The sequence below is a fragment of the Notolabrus celidotus genome, chromosome 4 (genome assembly GCF_009762535.1).
Source record: "Notolabrus celidotus isolate fNotCel1 chromosome 4, fNotCel1.pri, whole genome shotgun sequence".
NCBI classification, from domain to species: domain Eukaryota; kingdom Metazoa; phylum Chordata; class Actinopteri; order Labriformes; family Labridae; genus Notolabrus; species Notolabrus celidotus.
Genome location: NC_048275.1, coordinates 31,236,698 through 31,253,348, shown reverse-complemented (window position 1 = coordinate 31,253,348; position 16,651 = coordinate 31,236,698). Strand labels below are relative to the sequence as shown.

The 16,651-nt window shown below is 39.4% G+C and overlaps 1 protein-coding gene across 1 annotated transcript; it reads left to right on the top strand.

Annotated features, from left to right (window-relative positions):
• Positions 1-1,824: 1,824 nt before the first annotated feature.
• LOC117811776 (high-affinity choline transporter 1-like) lies at positions 1,825-15,398 on the top strand. The gene is made up of 8 exons (XM_034682244.1): positions 1,825-2,008; positions 8,805-8,921; positions 9,514-9,669; positions 10,045-10,193; positions 10,333-10,476; positions 10,744-10,897; positions 11,360-11,577; positions 13,865-15,398. Exons 1-8 carry the CDS (start codon positions 1,825-1,827, stop codon positions 14,414-14,416), a joined length of 1,674 nt encoding a protein of 557 aa, XP_034538135.1. The 3' UTR covers positions 14,417-15,398.
• Positions 15,399-16,651: the final 1,253 nt, after the last annotated feature.

Genomic DNA, 16,651 nt, shown 5'->3' with positions numbered 1-16,651 from the left:
AAAAAACAGACCTCTCCTACTTCCGTTTTTACATTCCATCGAACCATAAAGATGACACTTAACTCCAGAGTATTATAATTGACAGCAAAAGGATCCTCTCTGCAGATCAGAGGTGAACCTGCAATAAAAAAAGTGCCAAGATTCTGACTGGAAGAGCTGTCTTCCTGTCCAGATCCCATCTCCCAAAATGTTAAACTTTTTCCAGATGTGTGCACTTATATGCTTTCTTAATCAAAAGGACGATGAAAAGAAAGAACAATGGAAATTCATACAATAATGAATGTTTAACAAATAAGTTGGTTTGCTATGTTATGTGTTCTTAAACTGTTCATAACAAAGATGCGCCCAGACATAGACACACACAGAGAGACCCTCCCTCAAACAGACCTCTGCTTATCTCTCTGCCAAATCAAGTCGTACATACCTTTCTCTTCAGCTCACACTCTAAGAGAGAGTTTGACATTTCCAAAATGTATATTAACACAGGATTTTATATCATTCTGAAGCTTAGATAAAAACTTTCATTTTGAGACTTTAATAAGAATATTGAAATCCCAAGAGTTCTAGGATGTATAATGACAAAGTTCTGAAAAACATGTTTTAATTGTGTTTTCTTCCATGTGGTCAACACTGCTGCTGAGAATTCATCTTTGGTGTTTAAGGTGCGATATATTTTCCCTGTGTCATAGATAACTTTGGTTTGTTTGATTACAAAGAATTGTGATTACTTTCACTTATTTTAATTCATGACTTGCTTCCATCGAAAAATATTCATTGGTGATAGCCGTAGTGATATGTTTATATAACGCGATATTTCAAGAAAGTTTGCGCTGTTATTATAATATAAATCCTTTATTCAGAGGCCATGTTAAAGTTGAAATCCAAAGGAGGAGGGAACGTCCTGTGAAGTCTATAAAACTCGAGATGCAAAACCCCTCTCGCTCTTGTTACTCTCTTCTTTCTGGCCAACCTCTCACACTTGCTTCTCCTCCCCGGCCAAAGGCTTTTCTTTCTCGGCCCCCCTTCTTTTTAGGCCTCTCCTAATACTTAAGGCCTGTCCTTAATTTTTCCTTTGTCACTTCATGGCAATTCTAATTTTCTAGAAACCTTTTCCCGCTGTGAAACCAAACTCAGCGTTTATAATTTTACCACAACCAAAGTAATTTCTTTAAGCTTATCTTTTATTCGACTAAAGTCTATTTTTCGTTATAAGAACGTTTTTCCTATTTTCAATCTTTTACGCTAAAGCCACGTGCAGCAAAGCAAAGCTTGTCTTTCTGTTAAAGACATTATTCTTCTAGTCTTTTTATAATTTTGAACAAGAGCCTTTAAGAAACTCCCTTGTCTACGGAGCAGCAATCTGTGGACACTACCATGTGACCACGCAACAGAACCAAGCTGTGTACTTCCGGGCCAGCTGACTTAAATATCCTCTACAACGGCGCCATCTCTCTGTCTTTTGGGTGCAAATCTGGTGGACGCAAGACAAACAGGCCTATACTGGAGGACTCCTCTGGACAGTAAGACTGTATCCAGAAGTTTCTGTGGTTTAAGTTGATGCAAGCCTTGTGTTGAGAGTCCCATAGTTGTACTATATTTCTAAATCAGAAATTCAAATTAGTGTCTAAATTCCTAAATGTTGAATACCAAATATCCATGTGTGTGTGTGTGTGTGTGTGTGTGTGTGTGTTCTCAGTACCCCAGTATGACCACACCAGTCAAAAAAAAAGGGCTGGCTCAAGTTAAACCTGAAACTAGTGTTTACTTCACCACTCCTATTATCTCTAGTTATCTGTAGTGGGCACACCAGTTGAGAATTCCACCATGGCTGTCAACATCCCAGGAGTGGTTGCGATGGTGTTCTTCTACATGCTGGTCCTTGGAACTGGCATCTGGGCTTCTTTCAAGTCCAAAAAGGATCGGAGTAAAGGTGCAGCTAATGGAATGGAGATGGCTCTGCTGGGAGATCGCCGCATCAACTGGATGGTGGGGATCTTCACAATGACAGGTAAGGGGAGCACAGCTGAAGAAAGTTAGATGAAAAATCTATGATTTGAATTACAAACTCATTATTATGTGGGGAAAACATACATGAATGTATATGATATCTTCATGATTCTGGAATTAGTATGCAGGCTCTACAACTTGCAAACTCTTCTTTAGCATAACATTATTTGAATAAGTATATATGCCTCTCAAATCTTTTTGCAAATCCTATGCTAAGCTACAACAAAGGGATCTAACCACTTCATTAATTTCTTACTTCAACAGCCCAACAACTGCTAGTACAAAATATGATAGTTTTGTAATTAGATACAGGTTACAACAAGGAATGGACCAGAACCCAAAAGAGGACTTGGGCAGAGACTCCTTCAGACTTATTTGACTGGAGTGGCCCAATGGTGAAATAAACTGATACCATTTATTTACCCTTCAGTAAAAGGTCTCATCAGTCTCAGCTAATGGTCTACTTAACTACCAAAATTCAAGTTCAAGATTATGTTTTTCTTTGTATATTGTTTAACTTTAAAAAGCAAAATAATGTGTAAACAGATCCCATCAGCCAGCTGCAGTGAAGACCAAATACCTTATTTAAAAAAGACATACCTCTGACAGGGTAAATAGCCTATCATAGTTTAGGGTTTTGGGGTGGCAACAGAGGTGGCCTATTAGATTTCAAGGCCATCCTTGGCTACCCCCTCAGAAAGCTACAAATGTGATATTTTTATGTTCTTATCTGAACCTGCCTGTGCTGGCTGGTGTGGTTCAGGTGTCCTTTGATCAGAAAATTCCCACCACTCCCTCAAAAGTTATGAAATGACAAACTAGGCATGTTGCTTTGAAAGGCACTACAAACATATTCAGCCATTAACCCTCCTGTTATGTTCATTTCTTTGGCACGGCATTAATGTTCCTGGTTCAACTTGACCAGGGGCATATTTAACACTAGAACACTATTGTCGGGTGAATTTCACCCGAGCAAACACATTTACATGATTTTCATTATGTTGTGTTTGTCTGAGTGTCATGAGTCCCTGGGTAGCTTCAGCATCGTCTTTGACGTCTTTGAAGGCATGGGTGTTTCCCTACTCCAACACCTGCTTTTACCTACAGGCATGTGTTCAGGGGATTTTCACCCGGCAATAGTGATATTTTGTTTCTCTCTCCTGCACATGTCTGTGTGTCAAGGGGACTGTGCCTTCCCCAGGGAATTCTCAAATGTCCCAGGAATGGGTTGACCGAACACCAAGTTTCCAATTTCATCATTTTTAGTTTTAGGAATTTTTGGTCTCGAATTCCAAATTTTTCATTAATTTTGGAGCACTTTTATAGGGTCCCCCCATGAAACATTTTTTTCATTTTGTTAGACATGGCACATTTTAAAATAAAAGAACACTACTCTAATTTGTCATGTATTGTCATATTTTGATGACAAGTACTTTTTATTGGGTATATTATATTGGGTAAAAAAAAACACCCAGAGTTAGTGATGGTGTTACTAATTTTAGCAATAGTGTTCTGGGATTAATGATCCAAAAGTGTCCGAACCCAAAAAATTCCCAATAAATGTTTTTTTAATCTCATTATTAAATGGAGCGCTGCCTGCAAGCTACTTCAGGCAGACAACTCAAGCTGCGCTCATTCATGCTGACACGTCATCATCCTCCCTATAAGCTGATCTCAATGTCCTCTCATCTGGTGGTCTATTTAAGCTGCAAGTCTCCCTGTCTCTGCCTCTGCTTTGCCAGTGCTACTGCTGTCCTGCTCAGTGCTGTGTGCAAACTTCGTACCCACCCCCTCCCATCCACCTGCAGGCTCCGAGGGGGGTTAGTCCTATATCATTACTCCTAAATGTCTGCATTTAAATAATCTACGAGGAATAATGAGGTTTGGAGCTCATACACCAAACACAATACTGTATGCTGCGATAAACTTTATCTTAAGTAAACGTGAGTTGTCTGACTGAACTCCATTACTAACCAATATACAGTGGGTACGGAAAGTATTCAGACCCCTTCACTTTTTTTACATTTTGTTATTTTACAGCCTTATTCCAAAATTGATTAAATTCTCTTTTTCCCTCAACATTCTACATACAATACTCCATAATGACAAAGTGAAAAATGTTTTGTCGAAATTTTTGCAAATTAATTGAAATAAAACACTCAAATATCGCATGTCCATAAGTATTCAGACCCTTTAAGTACTTTGTTAAAGCACCTTTGGCAGTGATTACAGCCTCCAGTCTTCTCAGGTATGATGCTACAAGCTTAGCACACCTAGATTTGAGGAGTTTCTCCCATTCTTCTTTGCACATCCTCTCAAGCTTGATGAGGTTGGATGGGGAGCATCAGCGCACAGCTATTTTCAGGTCTTTCCAGAGATGTTCAATCAGATTCAAGTCTGGGCTCTGGCAGGGCCACTCAAGGACATTCAGAGACTTGCCCTGAAGCCACTCCTTTGTTATCTTGGCTGTGTGCTTAGGATCTTTGTCCTGTTGGAATGTGAACCTTCACTGCAGTTTGAGGTCCAGAGCGCTCAGGAGCAGGTTTTCGTCAAGAATCTCTCTGTACATTGCCGCATTCATCTTTCCCTTGATCCTGACTAGTCTCCCAGTTCCTCCCACTGAAAAACATCCCGACAGCACGATGCTGCCACCACCATGCTTTACTGTAGGGATGGTATTGGCCAGATGGATAGCGGTGCCTGGTTTCCTTCAGACATTCAGGCCAAAGATCTTGGTTTCATCAGACCAGAGAATGTTGTTTCTCATGGTCTGAGAGTCCTTTAGGAGCCTATTGGCAAACTTTCATGTGCTTTGTACCAAGGAGTGGCTTCTGGCCACTCTACCATAAAGACCTGATCTGTGGAGTGCTGCAGAGATGGTTGTCCTTCTGAAAGGTTCTCCCATCTCCACAGAGGAACACTGGAGCTCTGTCAGAGTGGCCGTTGGGTTCTTGGTCACCTCCCTGAACAAGGCCCTTCTCCCCCGATTGTTCATTTTGGCCAGGCGGCCAGCTCTAGGGAGAGTCCTGGTGGTTCCAAACTTCTTCCATTACGTATGATGGACACCACTGTGCTCTTTGGGACCTTCAATGCAGCAGAAATTTTGTCTGTGCCCTTCCCCAGATCTGTGCCTCGATACAATCCAGTCTCTGAGGTCTACAGAAAATCTATTTGACTTCATGGCTTGGTTTGTGATCTTACATGCACTGACGACTGTGTGATCTTTGTCACTTTGTCATTACAGAGTATTGTGTGGAGAATGTTGAGGGAAAAAATGAATTTAATCCATTTTTGGAATAAGGCTGTAAGATAACAAAATGTAGAAAAGGTGAAGGGGTCTGAATACTTTCCGTACCCATTGTATAGCGCAGTAGTGTTCTTTAATTCTCAAAGATCATGGTTCAATGAGGATAACACACTCATTTTTTATGAAAATTCATGATAAAACTTTGTTTAATGTACATTGAAAAGCACTAAATATAAAAACAGTAGTTTTGCAAGACATACATTTTTGTTTATTTTATTTTATTTTACATTATTATTATTATTATTATTATTATTATTATTACTATTACTATTACTTTTATTACTTTTATTATTATTATGTAGTGATGTTGATAAATTAACATGAGACACCTCTTCTGTCACATGCTGGCCATATTTTTATGCAGTAGTGGAGAACGGGGTTGGTTGTTACACTTTTTACTGTTTTGATGATTGCTCATCATCAAAAGATCTTTCAATAGTCATTCCTACATTAAATTGAAGCTTAAGGTGTTGGCTCGAAATGTGTATCCCTCTCATTTTCCAACTCATTGTAACAAAGAGGCAGTTTACTATCAAAGACAACCAACCCCATCACGGGGATGGTTGTCACACGCTATTGGGTTGGTTATCACAATGGTATTTTAATGGGAAAAATCTTTTAAAAAAAGGTAAGAAGGCAGAACTAAATTTGAAAGCTTAATTGCACTGACAAGTGATAGGCCTGCATAACTTAATGCATTTTAAAGGTGACATATGCAAAATCGACTTTTTAATGGTTCTCTACCTGAAATATGTTTCCCTGGCATGTCTACAAACCCCCTGAAAATGAAAAAAATCCATTCTGCCCCTGTTCTGATTTCTCCACCTTTCTGTAAATGTGTGTGAAACGAGCCGTTTCAGACTTCCGTGTTTTTGTTACGTCACAACAATATCCGGTCCGTCACGGAGTCAGAGCTCGGAGCTTGTTCAGCCCATAGACTGTATAAAATACAACTCAACCCCTCCTCTGTTTTTCATTCCCTGCACACGTGTGCTAACTAGGAGCTTAGGAGGGAGGCATTCTAGTTGTAGGCTGTCTTAATAAACACAAAGGTCGGTTTTACTCCCCACGTCTGCAGATTTGAAGATCTGGTGGATGATTTTTATTTTTCATGGAAAAGTGCTAGCGATAGTTAGCATAGCCACATAGCTACATGTTCGTTGCTGTGTACCAAGACACACATCAACATACTGACAAATAAAACAACAAGGAACACAAAATCTGTGACCAATCGTTCAGAAAGGTCCTGCTGCAGGCACCTCTCCATCAGGATCAGATTCTGCATCAAATTTAGAGGGTTGAAGTAACACGAGTCTGTGAGCAGCCGTGTTTAATCAGCCAACATGTAAACATTAGATCAACATGCTGGGGAGCCGAGGCCACATCCACTTCCTGAGGGGGCGTGGTCAGAGAGCTCATTCTCATTTAACAGCACAGACACAGAAAACTGCCTGTCCTGAGCAGGGCTTAAATAGAGGGGTTTACAGGCAGACCAAAATCTGATTTCAAAGTTTTTTTTGAGCAATAAACTTTAAAGACATGTTTTCGGGACCTCTTAGACCAATATATATTGATGAAAAAGAGCATAATATGTCACCTTTAACATAAAATGAGCAAGGAACATGTACAGGAAACACATCTTTAGGCCAGCCTATATAACACCATAAAGAACAAAACAAATAGGCCTAACAACAATGGCCAACTCTACTAGGCTACATGCAGTCACTGTCTGAGTTACAGTGCTGGCAAATGTAGGGTCGGCGCAATCCAACTAATTTCACCTTGCATGATTTTTGCCAACATAGGGGTTGGTTGTTACATGTGACAACTAACCCCAAAGAGAATGTGATGACCAACCCCAACTGGAATTTTCTGCTAGCATCAAGGCTAACAACCATCTAACAAGTAGTTAGCTAGCTAATAAAAATCTAAACTATAGCTTTCCCCTCAAACTTTTTAAGGGTAACACTTGTTTTGTTATAAACCCATCGTTTAAAAGCCTAGAAGAAGTTCATTTGACATGAAAAACACAAAAGGTCTTTCCACCTCAAGTTCAGCTGTCTTACTCCAGAGAAGACTATGTAGGTGAGCTCTGATCCTAATTCTGGAAATGTTCATACCCCAATTTGAGAGACAGTGCCCTCTGGTGGCGAGATATAACGAGTGTGACAACCAACCCCGTTCTCCCATACTTAGCTGGTTTGGAAGGCATATATTACCTAAAATAAAAGGAACCTCTGAATACCACTAGCCTTTCATCCACTGTGACATTAAGGCCTGGGTTATAGAGTAGTGGAAGTTGCTCTACCCACTTGTCCCTCACGGTTCTAATGGCTGCCAGCTTGTCTCTATTCGATCTCAGCTCCTGCAGTCAAAGGCGAAAGTGTCCTTGAACAAGACACTGAACCCTAAATTACTCCCGCTATTGTTCAGAGGTGTGTGAATATGTATGAATGAGATTAGCTTACAGTAATGATCCCTTACTATAGCAGCCTCTACCATCAGTGAGTGAATGTGGTGTGAATGGGTGAATGTGACGAGTAGTGTAAATGAGCTTTGAGTGGTCAGTAGAGACTAGAAAAAGAGAAGTCCATTTATATGTTGTTTACGCTAATTAAGCCAAGCAGAAGAAGTTTCATAGAAAATAATACTTTTGAACCACTTTTGAAGATACCCAGGCAAATGCCAGGCAGATTACAAGTCCCAGCCTGTTCAACCATTTGAAAGCTGTGCCTTTAATACCTGCTTTAGATAACTGGCTCAGCTTTATTTTTACAACATTGTGTAAGATTTACCAGACCAAAGTGAGACTACAATGAGGATAAACAACTCCATTCCTTCATGGGGCATTACATCTGAAAAGTGTATCATAAATGTTTGAAACAGAGCATAAAATGAGCAGTTTTGTTTGCTTTTGGTCAATGGGATAATTTGTTCTAACATAGCTATACATAGGTATGACCATGCTATCATTACAAGACCACAGTGAAACTTAAAGCTGCTGTTGGTAGGAATGGTGTTTTTTCTGCTGGGTTTGGAAAAAAGGTCATAATGCCCATTGGTACTCATCGGTACGTGGAGTAGTTTGAGACTATTGAAAAATCTCTGCGTTTTCCAATGCCTCTGTGTCAAGCAATGTTATTATTACCCTTGTTCCTGTTATGACGGACTAATCATAGCTAATCTCCAATCCTCTGTCCTGATTGGTTAAGGGGCGGCCCCTACTACGTCCTCTGATTGGTTATGAGTCCGGCACTATCATGACTGCACACGCCGATCTGTGTTGGGGAGCTGAGAGGAAATCTGGTTGGGAGGGATAGTGTTGACATTCGAAGTCCCTCTCTCTGAACAGATGTTTAATTACTCTGTGACTACCAACAGCAGCTTTAAGTAATGATGATTATCACCTAACACTGTGTCCTCTTTTCAAATAACTGATGTCTGTATAAATTAAACACATTTTCTTGCTGTGTGTTTCTCCATCCTGTAGCTACATGGGTAGGAGGAGGCTTCATTGTGGGCACAGCTGAGATGGTGTATACACCTTCTATGGGACTCACCTGGGCAATTATGGTGCTACTGGCGTACAGCTCATCGTTTATAATTGGTAAGAGTTTGAAGTTAGGTCTGTAAGGGTATTGTTTTACTTTATTATAACCCCCCAAAAATACAGTAACATATATCTTTGAGCTGGAAAAAATGTGATTGGACATACATATAATGACGTTTTTTGGGACTTTGATCAAATAAATGAAAGCTGCTGTATTATGAGTTGTAGAGAATCATCAGCACACAATCTACTGCATTGAAGAAGCCTGAACCTTGCAAAGCCAATGCTAAATCGTAGTTGATTGAGAATTAGCTTTGCATTTTAATAATTTTTATAAATCCTTATTTCCTCCAAACACAACCGTTAAGACATAAATATTTTTTACTTAAATAAAATAAAAAAAATTAAAGTTAAGAATTCTATTTCATTTTTTGCTTTTTTCTTCTGTAATGTGATTATTTTACCTCACAACTTAAGTTTTCTGTTGGCATCTCCTTTGTAAACCCATACAACTGAGACCTTGTATCGGTTTACAAAATCTTGTTGAAGACAGGCTAATACAATTTAACTGCAAAATGTAACAAATAACTTGCAGTAAAAAAATAATTAAATTTGTCTAATTTTGTTTGTTTCTCCCTCATTTCTCAAGGGGGCTTGGTATTTGCCAAGCCAATGAGAGAAAGGAACTTTGTAACAATGCTGGATCCATTTCATGCCAAGTATGGAAAAGTACTGACAGCTGGACTGTGCCTGGCTTCACTTATGATTGATATGTTCTGGATGCCCTCAACACTCATCAGTCTAGGTACAGAAATGTACACCCTTCACAAACGTGTTACTTCATATTTACAGTTATGTGACTGACTAATAAATTAAAAAATTGACAGATATTTTTTTTATACCTTAGTGAAAAGTGATGATACAGGCAGAAAATGCACATTGTTTTAATGCAGCAACAGCAAAACACTACATTTGGCATCCAGGCTCCGACCTCATCACTGTTGCATTAGCACAGCAAGGGAAATGACCAGAAATCAAAGTAGACTGACACTTTGTTAGCTAATAGTGAGAATGACGCATAGCATTTCAGCTTCAGTTACCAGCCTGAACAAGTTCCCAGACATCTCTTCATTTTCCTAAGAAATGTTGTGCAAATTCACAATTACAATGGGTTTCACAGGAGGAACAATGAGTGTTGTCCTGGATTTACCCTTCAATGTTTGCATCTGGATCTCTGCTGCCATTGCCATCATCTACACACTGCTGGGAGGCCTCTACTCTGTGGCCTACACAGATATCATACAGCTTATCCTTATATTCTTCAGTTTGGTGAGTTTGGTATAATCTTAATAGTTTTTTTTTTACAGTGTGCCTTGATTTTTATTTTTAGGTAATACTCTTAAGTAGGGCCTTCAAGGACACCATCCAAAGTTGTGTTGATCGCTTACATTTTCTCTCTTCTCTGCAGTGGCTCTGTGTTCCCTTCGTTCTGATGAACCCTCACTCTTTGGACATCAGCCAGACAATTATCAACAACACCCTACACTCTCCCTGGATTGGCTCACCGGAGTTAAAAAAGACCTGGATATTAATTGATGAATTCTTATTCTTTGTAAGGGAGGAATTATGCAGCTTAAATCAAATATGAATCCCTCTATTAATGATAGATATTTTCAGATTGAGAACATATGAGCCAAATCTTAAATTCATGAACTATTACCCATTTTAGCACTTTTTATGTAACAGAAGGTCTGACAGGGATTTAACCCTTCATCTGAACAGATGCTTTGTTGGTAAAAGCAGGCGGACATTTTGAAGCATCTAATCTTGGGGGTTGCCGTAGTGATTCAATTAATCAACAAACTGTTTCATTTTTAAGGCACTTGGGAATCTGGGATATCAGTGCTTCCATCAGAGGACCTTGTCGGCGTCCTCCCCAACCACAGCTAAGCTCACATGCCTTGTTGCTGCATTCATCTTACTTCTATTTGGGATACCTCCCATACTGCTTGGGGCAGCAGCTGCATCAACAGGTATCAACAGATTTGAAACCCAAGAGAAATCATGTTTAAATTCTGAGCCTGCAAATTTAACTTTAATTGATCAACAGAGTACCTTTTTAAGGGTCAGTTTTAATGGTAATTACCAGCCCCTCTGCTTTGCGAAGTGTCCTTGAATAATGCAGCTGGTAATTCTACTGTGACTGATGCCTTTCATCTGTTTTTGAGTAGCGAGAATGTCACCTCAGGCATTAGTAAACTTTTAGAAACCAAATCAAGCAACAAGTGATTAAGCAACACAAAAAGAAAGACACTTAATTCTTAAATAGTTTTCTTAAACAGCATTTTGAAAATGTAATTTCACTTTCCAATTTTCTTTTGGTTCAAACATGCAGATAAAAAGGGCAGTCCTCCCGTATTTTTCACTCTATTACTCACAAAAGACCAATTCCTGTTAATGCACAACTTTACACTTCTTTTGTCTCAACGTCACAGACTGGAACCTGACCACCTACAGTTCTCCATCTCCATATGAGCGTGGGGAAGCAGCTCTAGTTCTGCCTATCACCCTGCAAGAGCTTACCCCACCTTTCATCTCCGTTATTGGAATTGGTTGTGTGGCCGCTGCTGTGATGTCATCAGCGGATTCTGCTTTGCTTTCTGCTGCGTCTGTATTCAGCTCCAACATATACAAAAATATCCTGAGGCCCCAGGTGAGAAAATGGAAAAACAATTACTAGATTGGATAAAATGGCATGATGTAAAACCTCAGTTCTTAAAAAGCTAGGACGCTGTGGAAAATGCTGACAAAAATAGATTTTGATGGTTTGCTAATTATTTAAAACCTATATTTCATTAAAATAGTGCAAGAGCAACACATCAAACATTGAAACTGAAAAATATCATGGTCCCATAAACATATGTAAGCTCATTTTAAATTGGACGCCAACCACATGCTTAAAAACAGCTGGGACAGTGACAATAAAACAATGAATACATTGTGTAATGCTCTTAAAGAAACACCTGGAGGAACATCTCCCAACTAATTAGGTCAATTTGCCACTGGTTAGCAACATGACTGGGAATAAAAAGGGCATTCCAGTGATGCTGAGTCTTTCAAATATAAAGACCGGAGGTTCACCACCCTGTGAAAGACTGAGTAAGGAAACAATACAATCATTTCAGAATACGGTTCCTCAATTGGGTGATTTTATCATCTACAGCACACACTATCATTAAAAGACTCAGCAAAATTTGTAGGACTCTGTATAAAAAAGGAAAAAGGCTGGAAACTAGTTCTGGATGGTCGTGGCCTTCAAGGCTCTTAGGCAGCACTGCATTCAAAAAAAGACATGGATCTGTAGTGGAAATCACTGCATGGGATCAGAATCATTTCCAAAAACCATTGTCTGTGAACACCTACTGTTGCATCCACAAATGCAGGTCAAAACTTTACCAACTATTCTACTGTATAAAATCCTCCAGGGAAGGGAGGCAGCTGCTTGTTGCTTTTTGAGCAGATTTAATCACTCGCTGCAGCGCCTTTCTGTCGGCAAACAGAATATATATATATATATATATATATATATATATATACACACACACACACACATATATATATATATATATATATATATATATATATATATATATATATATATATATATATATATATATACACACACACATACACATACAATGGGGCAAAAAAGTATTTAGTCAGCCACTGATTTTGCAAGTTCTCCCACTTAGAAAGATGAGAGAGGTCTGTAATTTTCATCAGAGGTACACTTCAACTATGAGAGACAAAATGAGAAAAAAAAATCCAGGAAATCACATTGTAGGATTTTGAAAGAATTTATTTGTAAATTATGGTGGAAAATAAGTATTTGGTCAATAACAAAAGTTCAACTCAATACTTTGTAACATAACCTTTGTTGGCAATGACAGAGGTCAAACATTTCCTGTAAGTCTTCACCAGCTTTGCACACACTGTAGCTGGTATTTTGACCCATTCCTCCATGCAGATCTCCTCTAGAGCAGTGATGTTTTGGGGCTGTCGCTGGGCAACACAGACTTTCAACTCCCTCCACAAATTTTCTATGGGGTTGAGGTCTTGAGACTGGCAAGGCCACTCCAGGACCTTGAAATGCTTTTTACGGAGCCAGTCCTTCATTGCCCGAGCGGTGTGTTTGGGATCATTGTCATACTGGAAGACCCAGACACGTTCCATCTTCAATGCTCTCACTGATGGAAGGAGGTTTTGGCTTAAAATCTCACGATACATGGCCCCGTTCATTTTTCCCTTAACGCGGATCAGTCGTCCTGTCCCCTTTGCAGAAAAACAGCCCCAAAGATTCCCTCTTCACAGCAGGTCCACAATTTTCTTCCTGGTGTCCTTTGACAGCTCTTTGGTCTTGGCCATGGTTGAGTTTGGAGTCTGACTGTTTGAGGCTGTGGACAGGTGTCCTTTTATACAGATAACGAGTTCAAACAGGTGCCATTAATACAGGTAACGAGGGGAGGACAGAAGAGCTTCTTAAAGAAGAAGTTACAGGTCTGTGAGAGCCAGAAATCTTGCTTGTTTGTGGGTGACCAAATACTTATTTTCCACCATAATTTACAAATAAATTCTTTCGAAATCCTACAATGTGATTTCCTGGATTTATTTTTATCTCATTTTGTCTTTATAGTTGAAGTGTACCTCTGATGAAAATTACAGACCTCTCTCATCTTTCTAAGTGGGAGAACTTGCAAAATCAGTGGCTGACTAAATACTTGTTTGCCCCACTGTGTATGTGTATATATATGTATATATATGTGTGTGTATATATATATACACACACATACAGTAATTCTATTATAATCTAGAGACAAAGACAAACTCCTTGAGTGTGTAAAGCTATTTGACATCGAACCTCGAAAGCAGGGACAGTAATTGGAACGCAGGATGGTCAAACTAGTTCTCTGTTTATCTCTTCTGTCTGTTTTCATCTTCAGGCATCCGACAGAGAGATTCTGTGGGTGATCCGTGTTGCTGTGGTGGTTGTTGGCGTGGTTGGCACACTACTCACCAACCTAAAGAGCAGCGTACTACTGTTCTGGTTCCTGTGTTCTGAAGTGGCCTACATCATAATCTTCCCTCAACTTGTCTGCATCCTCTTCTTTAACATCTCCAATGGTTACGGGGCTGTTACTGGCTTGCTGGTGGGATTGGTTGTAAGAGTGCTGAGTGGAGACTCATTACTAGGGATAACACCAGTCCTTCACTTCCCAGGATGCACTCTTGAGGATGGGATTTATGTCCAGTATGCTCCAGTAAAGACTATCTCAATGCTGTCTGCAGTTGCTGCCATCTTGTTTTTCTCACACCTCACCTCTACGCTCTTTAACAAAGGCTGGCTTCCTGAGAAGTGGGATGTGTTCAAAGTGAAAGCTAAGCTCTCTCCGCAACAGCTGACACCAATTGGTGGCACAACAGAATATAATGAGAGTGAGAAACTGAATGAAAACAACCTTCAGACTTTGACATCAGAGACATTGAGCCTATAATTATCACAGGCTGGTTAGAAAAAACATTGAATGTGCTTTGGGAGAGTTCCTTTATACAATACATTTTATAAAATGGAGAGTGAGATAATGTGAATGAGATAATGTGATTGCTGTTGGCACTTTTTTGATCAATTGTAACTTCTTTTCCCTGCAATAAAAAAAAACAGTTGCACATAAACACTGCTATTTTTGTTCTAATAAAGTTTAAATATCTCCCATTTTAGCAAAAAAAAAGTCACTCTAGAATTAGAAAACTCAATGTTATTTGCAGTCACCATATAGTGCCATTTGTTTCATGTCTTGGTGTTGGTGTTCCTTTTTTATGGTCTCCTTGTGTTGGTATTTGTACAAATCTTCTGACCTAATCTTTCTTGATCAATTTTGTATACCCTCATGTCTGTGTATTCCTTGTCTGTGTAAAGTCTTGAGTGTTTCCTGTTTTATTTTGTAGTTCTTGCTCCTTGGGTCTCTGGTTTAGTTCTACTTCCTGTCACCATGTTTCCCTCCAGTTTGATTGCACTTATTGGTTTCACCTGTGTCTTTTGTCACACCTGTGTTGATTAACCTGTGTCATGAGTTTCTCGATTTCCCATTTCCAAGCAGTATATATTTCTGTTTCTATTGGCAGATGTTTTACCCATTACACGTAACTCAAGCCTTATTTTATTCTTCAATTATTTCAAAATATCTGGACTATATCTGGAATATCTGGAAATCTGGACTAGTCAGGTGAATGTGACATTTATTAAGTTTGATAAAGCATTTTTCACTAGAAAATACTTTTTGTTTTGAGTTTTTGCAGTGCTCTACTGCTTTCTTTATATGCCAACTCTCACTTTACCTCATTGTCGAAGAGGGAGTAAGAAAGGCATTCAGTTTTTGTCCTCATTTTGTTTCCTTTTAGATTTTGCACCAAGCTTGTTTTTATGTCTTTGCCGTTGATCTTTGTGAGTGAACTGAGATATGTTTTTGTCTATAAAGAATACTGAAAATAAAGCATTGTCACTAAGTCATGCACGCTTGGTCTGTTCTGTAACATGACAGATGGAAAGTTACAGGACATTTGAATGGTGTCAATTTTCCATCAAAGGCAACACACTGGACACTAGCAGAACACTCAAGTTCAAGAAAATGAAATTTTCTACCATCAAATAATGTAAAGATAGAGATTCTGAACTCACTTTGAATGGTGTTTTACCCAAGCGGCATCCTCCGGCCGCAAGAATTGAGACCAATGGGGAAGTGTTAAAAACTGCAGTTCATCGAGCATCCGCTTGAGGCTAGCTCCGGAAGTACCGGAAACCACATACACATCAATTCAAAAAGCCAATTTTTACAGCAGAAATAAACATGTTTACAGCCTGGTACAAAAAAAACAGGCTGGAAACAGCCAGACAAATAGTCTGGATACCTCATTTCTCGAACGGCGCACTCTCAATGGGGGTGAATTTTTTATAACGCAGCAATTTCGAAGATATTAAGATTACGAGCTTTCCATTATGAGAGGCACAGCTGACTTGATTGACAGGAGGGAACACTGAAGCTGTTGGCTATGGAGGCTCAAAGCCCGCCTCTTTACCTCGGCAGAAGTTACGTTGACTTCAGCATATCCAATATGGTTCCCATCGGTGATTGGCTTCAAAACAACGCTTCAGAGACAGATAGGTGACGTAAGTGATACTACGTCCATCATTTATACAGTCTATGGTTTTATCTTATGGGTCGTTTAATGTTGCATGATGTGGAATTCTTGGACTGTTTTACTCTAGATTGACCCAGTAGTGACTCTTCAAGCCTCATATAGTCATATGTACATAGTATTGTATGCTAAATATTAGAACAGAACTTTAACCCTGACCAAACTCCTGTCTTCGTTGCCTTTGCTGTTAGCTTGTTAGCTAATCACATGCTGCCTATAATCTGTATGTAAAACTGTATTCCTGCTCTTTGTACCACTTGCTTGTGTGAACTGTCCCTGGCTGCACATCCACCGTTGAAGGTGACAGATTGTTGTCAATCTTCTATTTTTCTAACTGCGGTGGATTTAGGGAAACAGCGGCCGCAGTTTAGTTTCCGCTCATTTTCCCTGGACTGATTCACTAACTATCCCAAAACAGCTAAGCCATATGGCTTCATCTGGCACTCGGAGCTGTGCTCTGCCTTCCTGCACTTCTTTTGTCATAGTTATGGATGTTTATTTTCACTCAGATTTTTGGTGATGCTTAATTACACCTT